This window comes from Esox lucius, chromosome 22 (assembly GCF_011004845.1).
Source record: "Esox lucius isolate fEsoLuc1 chromosome 22, fEsoLuc1.pri, whole genome shotgun sequence".
Taxonomy (NCBI): domain Eukaryota; kingdom Metazoa; phylum Chordata; class Actinopteri; order Esociformes; family Esocidae; genus Esox; species Esox lucius.
In genome coordinates, this window is record NC_047590.1 from 22,420,095 (window position 1) to 22,435,890 (window position 15,796).

Here is a 15,796-nt window from a genome sequence, read left to right on the forward strand (position 1 = left end):
CATATGAAATATATATTGGCCTATAAAAAAAAACTGTTCTATACGCCGCTGTGAATGTATTGTAGGAAATGTAAAGGAAGGCACTCTGTATTTGCAATTGTTGCTGGTGTTTTACTCCGCCCACCCCATTGGCCATAATGTAACTCATGCATATGAAATATATATTGGCCTATAAAAAAAACTGTTCTATACGCCGCTGTGAATGTATTGTAGGAAATGTCAAGGAAGGTGGATAGAGTAATTATATGCAAAGAAATCAAGGGGCACTCTGTATTTGCAATTGTTGCTGGTGTTTTACTCCGCCCACCCCATTGGCCATAATGTAACTCATGCATATGAAATATATATTGGCCTATAAAAAAAACTGTTCTATACGCCGCGGTGAATGTATTTTAGGAAATGTTCAGGAGACTCTATAGAATGATTATATGCAAAGAAATCAAGGGGCACTCTGTATTTGCAATTGTTGCTGGTGTTTTACTCCGCCCACCCCATTGGCCACATTCCAAATTGCTGAATAGCCTTTAGATCCATTATTCCTTTTGTTAATGGAGGTGATTATCACCACTTGTTGATTACTTAACAATTCAGCCAATGATCTAATGTAGTTGTCAATTACTTATATTAACTGGCCATTAGCCTTCTGTATCACCTTTAGAGATGTAGATGTAGGATTTTTTGTTCCAGTTTTTAGCTCCATCAGAACAGTACCAAATGTTTTTACTAATGAAAACACCAACATGTAATTACAGTGGGGCAAAAAAGTATTTAGTCAGCCACCAATTGTGCAAGTTTTCCCACTTAAAAAGATGAGAGAGGCCTGTAATTTTCATCATAGGTATACTTCAACTATGAGACACAGAATGAGGGGTCAAAATGATCACAAGAACGGTGAGCAAAAATCCCAGAACCACACGGGGGGACCTAGTGAATGACCTGCAGAGAGCTGGGACCAAAGTAACAAAAGCTAACATCAGTAACACACTACGCCGCCAGGGACTCAAATCCTGCAGTGCCAGGTGTGCCCCCCTGCTTAAGCCAGTACATGTCCAGGCCCGTCTGAGGTTTGCTAGAGAGCATCTGGATGATCCAGAAGAGGATTGGGAGAATGTCATATGGTCAGATGAAACCAAAATATAACTTTTTGGTAAAAACTCAACTTGTGTTTGGAGGAGAAAGAATGCTGAGTTGCATCCAAAGAACACCATACCTACTGTGACGCATGGGGGTGGAAACATCATGCTTTGGGGCTGTTTTTCTGCAAAGGGACCAGGACAACTGATCCGTGTGAAGGAAAGAATGAATGGGGCCATGTATCGTGAGATTTTGAGTGAAAACCTCCTTCCATCAGCAAGGGCATTGAAGATGAAACATGGCTGGGTCTTTCAGCATGACAATTATCCCAAACACCGCCCGGGCAACAAAGGAGTGGTTTCGTAAGAAGCATTTCAAGGTCCTGTAGTGGCCTAGCCAGTCACCAGATCCCAACCCCATAGAAAATCTTTGGAGGGAGTTGAAAGTCTGTGTTGTCCAGCGACTATAAAATGAACTTGTGCTATAGTTATCCCAATTGTCCTTTCAGTTGCCAGGTAGCATCTCGTTCACAAATCTCTCATTTGATAGGCCTGTAATATATAACCAGGTTAGTAGGACCAACCCCATTTGCAGACAGTCCTTGTTTGGACTCTGCTTGGATCAGCTTACATTTGTTCTGAATCACTGTTACATTTTTTTAAGAGGCTTTGTTTCTTCATCAGGTTGACAATTTCTTCTCAGTTTGTTGGTTTTGCTGTTTGATTCATGTTGGTATGCATATGTTGTTAATTTAATTTGCCTGAGCAAAATTCTGATTGATTGAATGATTTTTATAGCCAAATGTAGAGACAGAAAATCAATACACACAGCTTCTCCTTATTGGCTAATTTAGATTATTTACAATAAAACTCTTAAAAAGTATTCATAGCAATATTCCCAGAGAGGTCTTTAAAGCACCATGGACATCTCTATGTTAACAAATTTATAGCATATGTCTGCCCTGAAAGTTGGTCACGTAGGGCCAAAACCCAGGTCTTCATTCTCACATTACTGACTTTTTTTGACCGGGGATACCATCTGAGTACAGTTGAGTGGTCTGAGTGCTAACTTCCTCTAAGAAACAAAACAGAAAAGTGTTTTGCCCTTCCAGGACCAACATTTTGCAGTCCTGTAATATATTTGTCTCCAAGCAAATGTTCTCGTTCTAGACAGCCGGAAATAATATTGACTTTTCAGTCATGACAGGAATGTCATGACTGCAAAGAACTGACCACATTCGTAATACAATGCCCTTCCTAAGCATCATAAACTCTAAGACAGCCAAGACGGAAGGAGATCAACTTGGGTAGAAAGTTGAGTAACTGGTTTGATTAACTATATGTACTGTGTACCCTATCCTGTTATCATTTAGTACATAATCTTTTATATTGCATGTTGTTTGATGTAAGTTTGGAGTTGTAATGCCCCATATTAGTTGTATTTAGATAAAACCTAACAGCCCACATTTAGAATTTACTATGAAGGTTTTAGGATGTGCATATATTTTCAAATAAATATATATATATTTAAAGAAAAACGTAATTATTGGGTTAAATCTCTAATTTTCTTTCCTTATAATTTTTCCTGGTCATTGGTAATTCTCATCTCCATGCCTTAGTGGATAACATTGTCCCCATGCCAAATCAGATTGATTCCACTGGTCGATCTACCATGGCTTTTGGCTTCATGTCCACTCCTGGAGCAAGAGTTTCACATCTGATGTCAGATGTTCGTGGGGAGGTGTTACCCAGAGGCCTCGTCCCAGTCATAGTATGTCTGATCATTCCTGGTAACAACCTTGAAGCCAGCCCAACCATCTCCCAGGCAATACCAAGAAATGCTGGCCCTGGAGTTATGAAACCCAAGCATGGGATCTGGATGTGACTTACGGATTGGAGACGTCCAGGGCCTTCCAGGCCCTATGAGCAGTGGCTAAAAAGATTCATTTGAGCAATGATTTTGAGACACCAATTATGGCTACACTGATCAAGGACACTTTGTTTAAGGAAATACGGGTAATCGATACAACTAGACCTCGTTGTGCTGGGGTTCAAACTGCTCTTTGCAGATCTTCTCCAAGTCATTAAGCTTTCGAGGCTGACATTTGGCAACTCAAACCTTCAGCTCCTTTCACAGATTTTCTATGGGATTAAGGTCTGGAGACTGGCTAGGTCACTCCAGGACCTTAATGTGCTTCTTCTTGAGCCACTCCTTTGTTGCCTTGGCCATGTGTTTTGGGTAATTGTCATGCTGGAATACCCAACCAAAACCCATTTTCAATGCCCTGGCTGAGAGAAGGAAGTTCTCACCCATGATTTGACGGTACATGGCCCCATCCATCGTCCCTTTGATGCGGTGAAGTTGTCATGTCCCCTTAGCAGAAAAACACCCCCAAAACATAAGGTTTCCACCTCCATGTTTGATGATGGGGATGGTGTTTTGGGGTCATAGGCAACATTCCTCCTCCTCCAAACATGGCAAGTTGAGTTGATGCCAAAGAGCTCGATTTTGGTCTCATCTGACCACAACACTTTCACCCCAGTTTTCCTTCTGAATCATTCAGATGTTCAATGGCACACTTCAGACAGGCCTGTACATATGCTTTCTTGAGCAGGGGGACATTGGGGTCGCTGCAGGATTTCAGTTCTACACGGCGTAGTGTGTTACCAATTGTTTTCTTGGTGACTATGGTCCCAGCTGCCTTGAGATCATTGACAAGATCCTCCCGTGTAGTTCTGGGCTGATTCCTCACTGTTCTCCTGATCGAAGTGAGATCTTGCATGGAGCCCTAGACCAAGGGAGATTGACAGTTCTTTTGTGTTTCTTCCATTTGCGAATAATCGCAAATGGTCTTGTAGCCCATTCCAGCCTTGTGTAGGTCTCCAATCTTGTCCCTGACATCCTTGGACAGCTCTTTTTTCTTGGCCATGGTGGAGAGTTTGGAATCTGATTGATTGCTTCTGTGGACAGGTGTCTTTTGTACAAAATCAGCAGGGGATGAAATATTTTTTTTCCTCACTGTACTATACAAGCCTTCATACGTCTCAACTAAAACATGTGTCTTTCAATATAAGGACAAATACATATTATTTTTACAAATTAAGCTAAGGCTGGAATGTAGTTGCAATAACATATATCCTTCTAATAAGTTGACTTATTCTAGTACGTAATAGTTGGATATTGGTTATGATTTGACTCTGTTGTAAAATTATTTTGCTAATCTAAAAGGTATAAAACTGTAAATGGTCTTTTGGACTCACCTACATCTATAAAGGTGGTACAACAGGCTAATGACCAGTTAATGACCAGTTGACAACAACATTAGATCGTTGGCTGAATTGTTAGGTAATCACCAAGTGGTGATAATCACCTCCATTAACAAAAGGAATAATGGATCTAAAGGCTATTCAGCAATTTGGAATGTGGCAAAGGGGTGGACGGAGTAAAACACCAGCAACAATTGCAATACAGAGTGCCCCTTGATTTCTTTGCATATAATCATTCTATAGAGTCTCCTGAACATTTCCTAAAATACCATTCACCGCGGCGTATAGAACAGTTTTTTTTTTATAGGCCAATATAATATTTCATATGCATTGAGTTACATTATGGCCAAGGGGGTGGAGGAGTAAAACACCAGCAACAATTGCAAATACAGAGTGCCCTTGATTTCTTTGCATATAATTACTCTATCCACCTTCCTTGACATTTCCTACAATACATTCACAGCGGCGTTATAGAACAGTTTTTTTATAGGCCAATATATATTTCATATGCATTGAGTTACATTATGGCCAATGGGGTGGGCGGAGTAAAACACCAGCAACAATTGCAAATACAGAGTGCCCCTTGATTTCTTTGCATATAATCATTCTATAGAGTCTCCTGAACATTTCCTACAATACATTCACTGCAGCGTATAGAATAGTTTTTTTTTATAGGCCAATATGTTATTTCATATGCATTGAGTTACATTATGGCCAATGGGTGGGGAGGAGTAAAACACCAGCAAACAATTGCAAATACAGAGTGCCCCTTGATTTCTTTGCATATAATTACTCTATCCACCTTCCTTGACATTTCCTACAATACATTCACCGCGGCGTATAGAACAGTTTTTTTTTTATAGGCCAATATATATTTCATATGCATTGAGTTACATTATGGCCAATGGGGTGGGCGGAGTAAAACACCAGCAACAATTGCAAATACAGAGTGCCCCTTGATTTCTTTGCATATAATCATTCTATAGAGTCTCCTGAAGATTTCCTACAATACACATACATGGCTTATATTAATCGTTTTTCTGTATGAATCAATAGGTATTTCATATCCACTGAGTTACATTGTGGCCAGTGGTATAGGCAGAGTAAAATGCCAGCAACAATTGCAAATACACAGTGCCCCTTGATTTTCCAACAAATTTCGAATCTACTCTTTCCTGACCATTTCCTACATTACACACACTGCGGTGTATAGTTTTTTTCTGTTTGAGACAATATGTATCCCATGAACAGTATATTTTAGAGATTTGCCTAGAGCTGAAGAGGGTGTGGAAAATATTGTGTTGCTGAATATCACACACAGTGCCCATCCAAACCTCCTTTTCTGTGGTTAGTAGAGACTTCTGAAAATGTCCTACAATACATTCACTGTGGCGTATAGAATAGCTTTTGCACTATGATGCAATATGCATCCCATACAGTATATTATGTTTTGCAATGGGGGAGGAGGTGGAAAGTACAGTGTTGCTGGATTTAGCGAAGAGCCCATATAAAACTAATGCATAGCATAGCATAGCATAGCATCATCATCTTACGCTTATCCGGGGCCGGGTCGCGGGGGCAGCAGTCTAAGCAGGGATGCCCAGACTTCCCTCTCCCCAGACACTTCCTCCAGCTCTTCCGGGGGGACACCGAGGCGTTCCCAGGCCAGCTGGGAGACATAGTCCCTCCAGCGTGTCCTAGGTCTTCCCCGGGGTCTCTTCCCGGTGGGACGGGACCGGAACACCTTCCCAGGAAGGCGTTCCGGAGGCATCCGAAACAGATGTCCAAGCCACCTCAGCTGACCCCTCTCGATGTGGAGGAGCAGCGGCTCTACTCTGAGCTCCTCCCGGGTGACCGAGCTTCTCACCCTATCTCTAAGGGATCGCCCAGCCACCCTGCGGAGAAAGCTCATTTCGGCCGCCTGTATCCGGGATCTTGTCCTTTCGGTCATGACCCAAAGCTCATGACCATAGGTGAGAGTAGGAACGTAGATTGACCGGTAAATCGAGAGCTTCGCCTTGCGGCTCAGCTCTTTCTTCACCACGACAGACCGATACATCGACCGCATTACTGCAGAAGCTGCACCGATCCGTCTGTCAATCTCCCGTTCCATCCTTCCCTCACTCGTGTACAGGACCACTAGATACTTAAACTCCTCCACTTGAGGCAGGCACTCTCCACCAACCTGAAGTGGGCAAGCCACCCTTTTCCGACTGAGGACCATGGCCTCGGATTTGGAGGTACTGATTTTCATCCCCACCGCTTCACACTCGGCTGCAAACCGTCCAAGTGCATGCTGAAGGTCCTGGCTTGAAGGGGCCAACACGACAACATCATCCGCAAAGAGCAGAGACGAAATCGTGTGGTCCCCAAACCTGACACCCTCCGGCCCCTGGCTGCGCCTAGAAATTCTGTCCATAAAAATTACGAACAGAACCGGTGACAAAGGGCAGCCCTGCCGGAGTCCAACATGCACAGGGAACAAGTCTGACTTACTGCCGGCAATGCGGACCAAGCTCCTGCTTCGGTCGTACAGGGACCTGACAGCCCTTAGCAAAGGACCCAGGACCCCATATTCCCGAAGCACTCTCCACAGGATGCCGCGAGGGACACAGTCGAATGCCTTCTCCAAATCCACAAAACACATGTGGACTGGTTGGGCAAACTCCCATGAACCCTCCATCACCCTGTAGAGGGTATAGAGCTGGTCCAGTGTTCCACGGCCTGGACGAAAACCACACTGTTCCTCCTGAATCCGAGGTTCTACTATCGGCCGTATTCTCCTCTCCAGAACCCTGGCATAGACTTTCCCGGGGAGGCTGAGAAGTGTGATCCCCCTATAGTTGGAACACACCCTCCGGTCCCCCTTCTTATAAAGAGGGACCACCATCCCGGTCTGCCATCCCAGAGGCACTGTCCCCGACTGCCACGCGATGTTGCACAGGCGTGTCAGCCAAGACAGCCCCACAACATCCAGAGACTTGAGGTACTCAGGGCGGATCTCATCCACCCCCGGTGCCTTGCCACCGAGGAGTTTCTTAACCACCTCGGTGACTTCAGCCCGGGTGATGGACGAGTCCACCTCTGAGCCCTCATCCTCTGCTTCCTCAATGGAAGACGTGACGGCGGGATTGAGGAGATCCTCGAAGTACTCCATCCACCGCCCGACGACATCCCCAGTTGAGGTCAACAGCTGCCCACCTCTACTGTAAACAGCGTTGGTAGGGCACTGTTTCCCTCTCTTGAGGCGCCGGATGGTTTGCCAGAATCTCTTCGAGGCCAGCCGATAGTCCTTCTCCATGGCCTCACCGAACTCCTCCCAGGCCCGAGTTTTTGCCTCCACAACCACCTGTGCTGAAGTCCGCTTGGCCTGTCGGTACCCGTCAGCTGCCTCTGGAGTCCCACAAGCCAACCAGGCCTGATAGGACTCCTTCTTCAGCTTGACAGCATCCCTTACTTCCGGTGTCCACCACCGGGTTCGGGGATTGCCGCCTCGGCAGGCACCGGAGACCTTACGGCCACAGCTCCGAGCGGCCGCTTCGACAATGGCGGTGGAGAACATGGTCCACTCGGACTCAATATCTCCAGCCTCCCTCGGGATCCAGTCAAAGCTCTGCCGGAGGTGGGAGTTAAAGATCTCTCTGACAGGAGACTCGGCCAGACGTTCCCAGCAGACCCTTACAGTACGCTTGGGCCTGCCGAGTCTGTCCAGCTTCCTCCCCCGCCATCGGATCCAACTCACAACCAGGTGGTGATCAGTTGACAGCTCCGCCCCTCTCTTCACCCGAGTGTCCAAGACATGTGGCCGCAGGTCAGATGAAACGACAACAAAGTCGATCATCGACCTGCGGCCTAGGGTGTCCTGGTGCCACGTGCACTGATGGACACCCTTATGCTTGAACATGGTGTTCGTTATGGACAAACTGTGACTAGCACAGAAGTCCAATAACTGAACACCGCTCGGGTTCAGATCAGGGGGGCCGTTCCTCCCAATCACGCCCCTCCAGGTGTCACTGTCGTTGCCCACGTGGGCGTTGAAGTCCCCCAGTAGAACGATAGAGTCCCCAGTCGGAGCACTTTCCAGCACCCCTCCCAGAGACTCCAAGAAGGTCGGGTACTCTGCACTGCCGTTCGGCCCGTAGGCACAAACAACAGTGAGAGACCTATCCCCGACCCGTAGGCGCAGGGAAACGACCCTCTCGTTCACCGGGGTAAACTCCAACACATGGCGGCAGAGCTGGGGAGCTATAAGCAAACCCACACCAGCCCGCCGCCTCTCACCATGGGCAACTCCAGAGTGGTGAAGAGTCCATCCTCTCTCAAGGAGTGTGGTTCCAGAGCCCAAGCCGTGCGTAGAGGTGATCCCGACTACCTCTAGTCGGAACCTCTCAACCTCACGCACCATCTCAGGCTCCTTCCCCGCCAGCGAGGTGACATTCCACGTCCCTAGAGCTAGTTTCCGTGTCTGGGGATCGGGTTGTCTAGGCCCCCGCCTTCGACTGCCGCCCGATCCTCTCTGCACCGGCCCCTTATGGTCCCTCCTATGGGTGGTGAGCCCACGGGAGGGCGGCCCCATGTCGCTCGTTCGGGCTGGGCCCGGCCGGGCCCCATGGGGAAAGGCCCGGCCACCAGGCGCTCGCAAACGAGCCCCAACCCCGGGCCTGGCTCCAGGGTGGGGCCCCGGCTGCGCCATGCCGGGCGACGTCACAGAACACATGATTTTTTTCTTCATTAAGGGGTTTTTGAACCGCTCTTAGTCTGACCCGTCGCCTAGGACCTGTTTGCCTTGGGAGACCCTACCAGGGGCATATAGCCCCAGACAACATAGCTCCTAGGGTCACTCGGGTACTCAAACCCCTCCACCACGTTAAGGTGGCAGTTCAAGGAGAGGTAAAACTAATGAACACCAGCAAATTAAAAATAATTACATCATTAAGGATTCATAAACTGCGACCCGGCCCCGGATAAGCGGAAGAAGATCGTATGGTATGGGGGATTCATAAACTCATTTTTAAAATATGAAATGTTTACAAGTTTACTCCCTCTCCATTTCTCAGTGTGCTACACCTTATAATATTATACATCCTTTGTGAAGTACTATTTAAACAGTCTTTTTCTTTATTATGTAAATATTTCTTTCATTACCTATATCTTTACAATATACATGAAATTCAACACTACTGTTGTTTGCTCCTTGGGGTTTAAGGCCGGGTGTCTCTGTAAAAGCACTTTGTGACAACTGCTGTTGTAAAAAGGGCTTTATAAATACATTTGATTGATGAAGCAAAGCGGCAAAATAAATTCATATTAATATCGCGTTTAATTGCTGACCTTTATTTTGAAGGCAAAGTCAGTAAACCGGAAGTCTTATTGTTGCTACCTAATCTCAAATGTTGACAGTATAACGTTAGTAAACGCATTAGCTAGATTGCTGCCTTACTCGACTTCCTCCAGATCTGTAGTTCAGTCGTCCTTTGTCTCAGAACGTAAACTCGACATAGTTAAATATTGGATAAATGTACAGCATCTGTAAATAAAACATGAAAGCGGGTAGAATTCCTTCCACATTCAGATTCAATGACATCCGGCAGCACCACAAGTTGTCACAAATTCATTACACATGGAAAGCGAAGCCAGACAAGCTCGGTTTGAGGCTGACTCTATTTAAAATCGACCATCTAGACATATCGTGGTTGGGAATGTGTTTAATGATAAGCCAACCCTATCATAAAAAAAGCCACAGATATTTAAATAATCATAAAAATACAAGAACTTGGGTAAGATGTAAATTGTAGATAAACGGTGTTTATAAGATGCATCAAGTAATAAAACATGATCATGTTTACTATTTTTATTCAACAAAGGAGCTTGCCATCATGTCAAGTGATTCGATTCTGAAATAGTGATGAGTCGTTCTTTTTGAACAAATCTTTTTTGTAGGATCTTCGAATTTCGTTCACCGGAAAACGATGAACGATGATCCAGATATTCGAATCTCGTTCACCGGAAGGAACGATGAAGAAAATAAACAATGATCCATGGACCTTTAGGCACTTTGGATCACCTGAGAACAATGGAAAACGAATGACTTATGAGGAAATTCGTTTTCAGTCTTGTTGATCTCCAATATCTAATATTATCATCCTTAATGTTCCAAAGTAAAAACATTAGCTACAATAAATATTAGGACAGTAGGCTTTTATTCAGCTGTCAAGTGATTATGTTATGGAGAAGATAGCATAAGTCTTTTAATCTTTTGGATCTCAGAGTCTCTCATTTATTATCAGCCTAATAGACCAAAAAAGGTATTTTCTCTATTATCATCTATTAGATTAAAATAGTAGTATTAGTACATTTTAAAAGTTGTAATGATAGGATAATATATCATTACATTTAAAATACTATTTTCTAATGATTTTTTCTATCTAAATTGATCCTTAACTGGACAATGAGTTGCGCTTCAATCCCTGTATTTCTCTCTGAATAAATAAAACAAAAAATAAAGGAAGCCCTTTTTATTACAAGTGCAGAAAAGGACCATCCACTGTGCTGATACTGTACATTGTCATTTTTGTTCTAACTATATTTGAGACTAACAAAACACTGCCGGAGGCATATATATTTGGTCACAGAGTCTGGCGTGGCATGTTAGGGATGTATGTGGGTCAATCAAGTCTGCTGGATCAATTCTGAATGGGGGCAGGACATGCAGTAATAGTACATGTCCAGTAGATAAACCCCCCCCCCCACCACTAAACAAAATGTGTGTGATACCCTCACTTGGTAGAGCAAATCATTAAAGTGCATACAATTTCTCCAAAACAATGACAGAAACAGTAAAAAAAATGCTAAACCAATTCACTCAAGCTACTCTAAATTCCACAATGTTCTAACTTCGAAGGTAAGATGTCATTTTGGGGGGGGGTCAGCTGTCCCTCCAGCTCTGCTCGACGATGGCAGAGACTCTCTTCTCGTTACTCCCGTTTTGTTTTCCTGGTAGCAGCTGTGCCGCTTGGCTATTGGCCGGACTGTTGGGATTTGGCTCATCTAACAAAGACTGGAATGAAATAACAAATTCCATGATAAACAGCAACACTGAAAGATGACATGATTCAGGTATACTTTATATAGATTTTGTCTCATAGACATTATGAAGAGATCATACTAGTGTAGGGCTGTCTGAATCCCCCTGCACATATGACATTGCAGTCTTTCATTATAGCCCTGCAGTATGTTTAAATAATGTGTGTTACTGCAGGGCTCTCTAGGACAAGATAATAGAACATTGCGCTACTGTCCAAGTCAACTGTAAAATTCCGTACACAAAGGCTATTCAAAAGTGCCATTGTTGTTTCTCCTCTTTAATGGCATGTAGGTGACATCTAATTGTAGTTTTGGAGACAATGTGACCCCAATATTCAACAAATATCTACAATTCTACAAACTGGGATTCTTGGAGAAAACATCTTCAACCATCCTCCTCACTCAGCATAGATGCAAAATATACTTAGGTCTTCTTCCAGGCAAGTTCATCACAGCTTCAGCTGACTTAAACTTTTTAATGATTGCCCTATTAGTGGAGATTGGTTATTTGAGATGTGCAGAGATTTAAAATAGCCATTGACTATCTTATGCATGTCAACAACCTTTTGTTTTATTTAATTTGGGTGTTCTCTAACTTTCCCAGTGCTGATAGATGATGGAAGAAGTTTGGCATGTGTTTCACCAAATAGGAACTGAAACATGAAATCATGGATGAACACTTAATAGTGCCTAATAGATGAACTAGAGAAAAAACTAAAATAATAATAATAACCACACGAGTTGAGAATGCTGATAGTCTGATAGCTGTGTGGTATTTAAGACTCCATTCCACGGATATGACATCACATACATTTCACAATATCATATAATTGTGTATGGGCACAAAATACACATCCTCTTCCAGGCAGGTTGATCATAGATCCAGTTGTTTTACATTTCTTAGTTATTGCCATAATAGTGGAAATTGGTATTTCCAGGCATCTAGCTATGTTTTTATAGCCACAGCCTAATTTGTGAAGGTCAACAACCCTTTGTTTTATTTAATTTGTGTGTTATCAGGCCTTTCCAATATTAAGGGAGTTTAGCCTGTGTGTCACCACAATTTATTAACAAACGTTTATAACAGGATGTTATGGATGACCATGTAAGAGTTTCCAAAAACTCAAATGATAAGTTATCAGAAGAAACATCAATTAGATTTTGCTCATAAGAGGTGCCAATAATTGTGGCACAAATATTTTTGAATAATTATGCAATTCAATTTTGACTAAAATAATTTGTAGGGGTTCCGATAATCATACCATGATTTTGAGAAAAACGCACATCTTTATTAGGAGTCCTTTGTTGTTTAAGCAATTTGTTAATTGGTTAGATTTCTTATATTTGAGTGTCAAATCTTTTTTGCTGATTTTACCAAAAGCAACAATAATTATATGAACATTTACCGCAAAATTTGATCAGACAATGTACCTGGATAGAAGTGAGAATTGATGATACATCATATGTTGGACTCCAGCGGTTCTGAAGAATATCAAGACATATACTGCCATCAGCATACACTGGGGAAATAGAGGAAATCGTGAGAAAAGGACCAAAGTACAACAGTAACACATTTGATTCCTAAAAGGAAAGAAACTCAGACGGCATACCATTAGGATGAAACATCTTGGAGACAAATCTGACTGTGGGTGGTTTGTTTGGGTACTCTTCCGTGAACTCCACTGTAAGTTTAAATGTGCCTGTAATGGATCAGGGGGTTGTCAGATAAAAGCTTCTGCAGCCAATTTGAACCAGCTTCAATGGTTATTTTGACATAAGTAAAACTATAATATCTGTCCAAGGGCAGTTGGGTCTGCTTACCATCCTCAAAAGGTGTTCCCTCTGGCCTGGAATTAAATAACGCATTACATTACTTACTATTTGAAAACATGAATTTGACAATTATTAGACTACAAAATGTACCCTTCTTTGGACTGTTTAATAACTGCCAACTTGGTGATTGTAAAATGCAGTCTGCTTACATCAAATCGTCCATGACCAGCTGTTACAAGTTTATGTAGAATACATTAAATAGGTCGTTGGCAGAAGACCTATCCTCTCCTTCCTTATAAAACAAGTCTACACTAACCTCAGTTAACCCAAAACTGTACAGTCTCGCGTAATTTGGACAATGTTTAGTCCCTCTGATGTTATTATTGCATTTATTATAAATAACTTTGCATACCCAAATATGACAGCATTCCACACCATGATATTGTTCTCAGAGGGAGCGCCACTGACGCCAGCAGGAGGGTCTTCTTGCAATCTGTCAAATGAATAAGAGTCCTGGATAAATAATTGACGAGTGGACTTAGTGTTACAATGTAACTACACATTAGTACGCAAGCAATCGGATGCAGATCACACCGCTAGTTTGTCAAACAGGGCAAAAAAGTAAATCCATATCCGCAATAAATCACCTTTTGAAATCCCTCATAAGTCGTCTTCTTGCTGGAGTCGACATCACTAAAAATTTGGCACGTCTTGTTCTCTGTCTATAATATCCACATGCACTACAAACGAATATTAAGTAATCTTGTGTTTTAGCATCAAATTCACCACTTCCTGACAAAAACAATATTCTTTGTATGCCCCTAAATAATTAGCGGCGATACCATATTGTTTAAATAGTATCAGTCGATTCTTTCTATATCGGATGTCCAGAAATTAGGTTCCTACAAATACATACCAAAATACATTACATAAATGTATCTGAAGATGAAAACATTCAGGAAACATTTAATGTCCTTCAGATTAGTTAAAATGTCTACAGATACTTCAAATGCAGCCCCCTGTTGCTAAAGTAAAATGGAACACTCAGCTGGAGGCGTGGTTTTGGAATGTCAGGTCTTGTACAGAAAAGGCTGACTTGTACGCGGCAGGTGACGCGCGAGTTCATATACGTAAGTAGCACTACAGATGGTTACCGTAATCTATGGGATTGGGTGTACTTTCAGGATTTACATTGTCCACAGGGCAAATTTGCTATTGATTTTACCAAAGTTAGTCTTGAAAATCAGGACAATCCTTGACTGGTTGTATAAAAAAAAATCCTTATTTCAGGTTGAAAATAGATTTATTGTAGATGTTGTTATTTTGCCAGTGAGTTGTACAAATAATTGGACACTGACACAAGTTTAGACACTGACACAAGTTTACCAAAATATATTCAAGTTACAGTTAAATAATTAATATGGGCTTAAAGTGCAGTCTCTCTGCTTTAATTGAGGGTATTCACATCCCAAATTGATGGAAGGGTTTAGGAATTACAGCTCTTTCATATGTAGCCCCCTCTTTTTCAAGGGACTAAAAGTAATTGGACAATAAACTCAAAAGCTGCTTCATGGACAGGTGTGGGCTATTCCTTCATTATTTCTTCATCAATTAAGCAGGTAAAAGTTGATTCCAGGTGTGGCATTCGCATTTGGAAGCTTTTGCTATGAACCCATAACATGCAGTCAAAGGAGCTCTCAATGCAAGTGAAACAGGCCATCTTTAGGCTGCAAAAAACATCCATCAGAGAGATAGCAGGAACATTAGGTGTGGCCAAATCAACAGTTTGGTACATTCTGAGATAAAAAGATCGCACTGGTGAGCTCTGCAACACAAAAAGGCTCTTTTACTCACAAGCCCCCGGCTGAGTGCCGCTATGTTGGAGTTTACCCCAGTGGATGAGAGGGTCGCCTCCCTACGCCTATGGGCTGTGGGGGGGGATCTCTGACTGTTGTTTGTGCATATGCCCCGAACAGCAGTTCGGAGTATTTGGCCTTCTTGGAGACCCTGAATGGAGTCCTGTATGGGGCTCCAGTAGGGGACTCCATAATTCTGCTGGGGGACTTCAACGCACACTTGGGCAATGATGGAGACACCTGGAGAGGCGTGATAGGGAGGAACGGCCTCCCTGATCTGAACTCGAGTGGTCGTTTGTTGTTAGAGTTCTGTGCTGGTCATGGATTATCTATAACGAACACCATGTTCGAACATAAGGATGCTCATAAGTGTACGTGGTACCAGAGCACCCTAGGCCGAAGGTCGATGATTGATTTTGTTATTGTATCATCGGACCTGAGACCGCATGTTTTGGACACTCGGGTAAAGAGAGGGGCGGAGCTGTCAACTGATCACCATCTGGTGGTGAGTTGGGTCAGGGGTTGGGGGAAGACTCTGGACAGACCGGGAAAACCCAAACGGGTAGTGCAGGTGAACTGGGAACGTCTGGAGGAGGCCTCCGTCCGAAGGATCTTCAACTCACAACTCCGGCGGAGCTTTTCTGGCATCCCTGTGGAGGTTGGGGGCATTGAACCTGAGTGGTCGATGTTCAAAGCCTCCATTGCCGAGGCTGCGGTGAGGAACTGTGGTCTAAAGATCTTAGG

The 15,796-nt window shown here is 43.4% G+C and overlaps 1 protein-coding gene across 2 annotated transcripts; it reads right to left on the reverse strand.

The window, feature by feature from the left end:
* Nucleotides 1-10,839: 10,839 nt before the first annotated feature.
* Nucleotides 10,840-14,246, reverse strand: LOC105007763 (ubiquitin-conjugating enzyme E2A). Of its 2 annotated transcripts, NM_001303990.1 has the most exon segments (9): nt 10,842-11,314; nt 11,316-11,323; nt 11,325-11,340; nt 11,342-11,397; nt 12,855-12,943; nt 13,034-13,123; nt 13,245-13,270; nt 13,609-13,689; nt 13,844-14,203. In NM_001303990.1, coding segments are annotated over 9 exon segments (459 nt in total). In that variant the 5' UTR covers nt 13,888-14,203; the 3' UTR covers nt 10,842-11,265.
* Nucleotides 14,247-15,796: the final 1,550 nt, after the last annotated feature.

Excerpts from the sequence above, each read along its gene's own strand:
- LOC105007763 (XM_010866809.5), bottom strand. The coding sequence starts at position 13,634 with ATGGTGTGGAATGCTGTCATATTTGG. Across the intron at positions 13,271-13,608 it reads TGGAATGCTGTCATATTTGG|GCCAGAGGGAACACCTTTTG; the intron begins GTATGCAAAGTT and ends ATTTAATTCCAG. Across the intron at positions 13,124-13,244 it reads GGGAACACCTTTTGAGGATG|GCACATTTAAACTTACAGTG; the intron begins GTAAGCAGACCC and ends GATCCATTACAG.